Consider the following 1,493-nt stretch of genomic DNA (forward strand, 5'->3'; position numbering starts at 1 on the left):
TCGATGTATACCTCATAATTTAGAATTTAATTAGGTTACCACTTTAATAACACCTAAATACAATATACTGACCCAATATAGAAAGTTGGGTCAATGTTAGAAAAGAAGATTTACAGTTTACCTTCCCAGGCTTGTTATTAACATTTCACATTTATGCTCTTAGCTTTGATTTGTATGCCTCACAGATGAATTCAAATTTAATTGAATTCCACTACAGCTTGTTAATTAGGTAGTTTTCCCAAATCTGATAACATCAATGCTAAACTAGTTGTGATGTTCTGAGGCTTCACAGCTTAAATCCATTATAACACTATGAAATCCATAGCTCAGGATTGTGGAGAAATGCTTCAGAGAAGAGCTTTTTGTTGCTATAACAATCCAATTAAGGAACCATTTCAGGAACTGTTGGAAGGTGGGTTATTCTGTAGTAACCATGCTTCAATTGCCATGCAGTATGTCCAGAAACAATCCTTTTCAACTTCTGAACATTTAGTTTGGAACACTTGTTTGATGAATATTCAGTTAAACACTTGGATAGAAGTTCTTGCCAGAAGGTCAAATCTCTGCCATTTATCTTGGAATGTGTCTGAAGACATTCTATTCCTTCTGTTAACTCTACACACTTCTGTGTTTGGATCTCCAGTGCAATGATAGATAATGCCAACACAGAAGGCTTTGCTTTAGAAAATATGATCCTGCAGTGGCATGCCTTAAGTTGAGCTTCTAGTCTTTCAAAATTAAGGCTATTCCTCCTTTTAATTGGTAAGTTTTCTTGAATGAGTGAATAGTAGAGTTGCAGAAATTGAAAGGCAGTAGTAGCTTTGACTTCCCAACACATCTTCTCCAATACAATCTTTTCCATTCTCATCAAGTCTGAAAACCTTGACTCTATATTGGTTTATTTGGATCAAGTCAGTTGTCAATTGGACATTCCGTTCCTCTTCTATTGATTTAACAGCCAAATAGAAGCAGCTCAGCCCAACACACTCTAGGTATTTGGGCTGTACCTTCATTTTGGACAGGAGTCTGTCCAGTAAATTCACAGCAAGAGAAAATGTCTCCGTGTCGAAGCCAAAGAACTGAGTTAAACTAAGATCTTTTACTTCAAAGTCCCTTAGCTTTGCAGTCATTCTGAGGCCATTATCATGTGTAGATTCAATTAGTCTCAAGCCGCAGACCTTTGGCTGACATCTCAGCTCCTGTTCCAACAGGGCATTCAGCTGGTATAGCAGTTTCTGAGAGTCAGTTGTTGTCAGCACCTCTATCATCTTGACCGCAACTGTGGCTCTTCAACGGTAACCACCCTCTCTGGGCCTGCTTTCACCTCACCCCATGATATCAGATCCAATAGGCCCATAAGGCGAGGGGACTCACGGGTAAGAGGGGAGAGGCCCGGGGAGGGAGAGCTGTCCTGGGTGGACGTCTCCACAGAGCCGCCCTGAGGACACTGCCCACCACAGGATCAGCTTGGAGTGGAAGGGCAATTTTTTATT

The 1,493-nt window shown here is 40.5% G+C and overlaps 1 protein-coding gene across 1 annotated transcript; it reads right to left on the reverse strand.

Moving 5' to 3' along the window:
• Nucleotides 1-382: 382 nt before the first annotated feature.
• Nucleotides 383-1,268, reverse strand: LOC110580560 (cyclin-G1-like). Its single transcript, XM_044911705.1, is given in 2 exon segments — nt 383-877; nt 879-1,268. Coding segments are annotated over 2 exon segments (885 nt in total).
• Nucleotides 1,269-1,493: the final 225 nt, after the last annotated feature.

Source organism: Neomonachus schauinslandi, chromosome X (genome assembly GCF_002201575.2).
Source record: "Neomonachus schauinslandi chromosome X, ASM220157v2, whole genome shotgun sequence".
NCBI classification, from domain to species: Eukaryota; Metazoa; Chordata; class Mammalia; order Carnivora; family Phocidae; genus Neomonachus; species Neomonachus schauinslandi.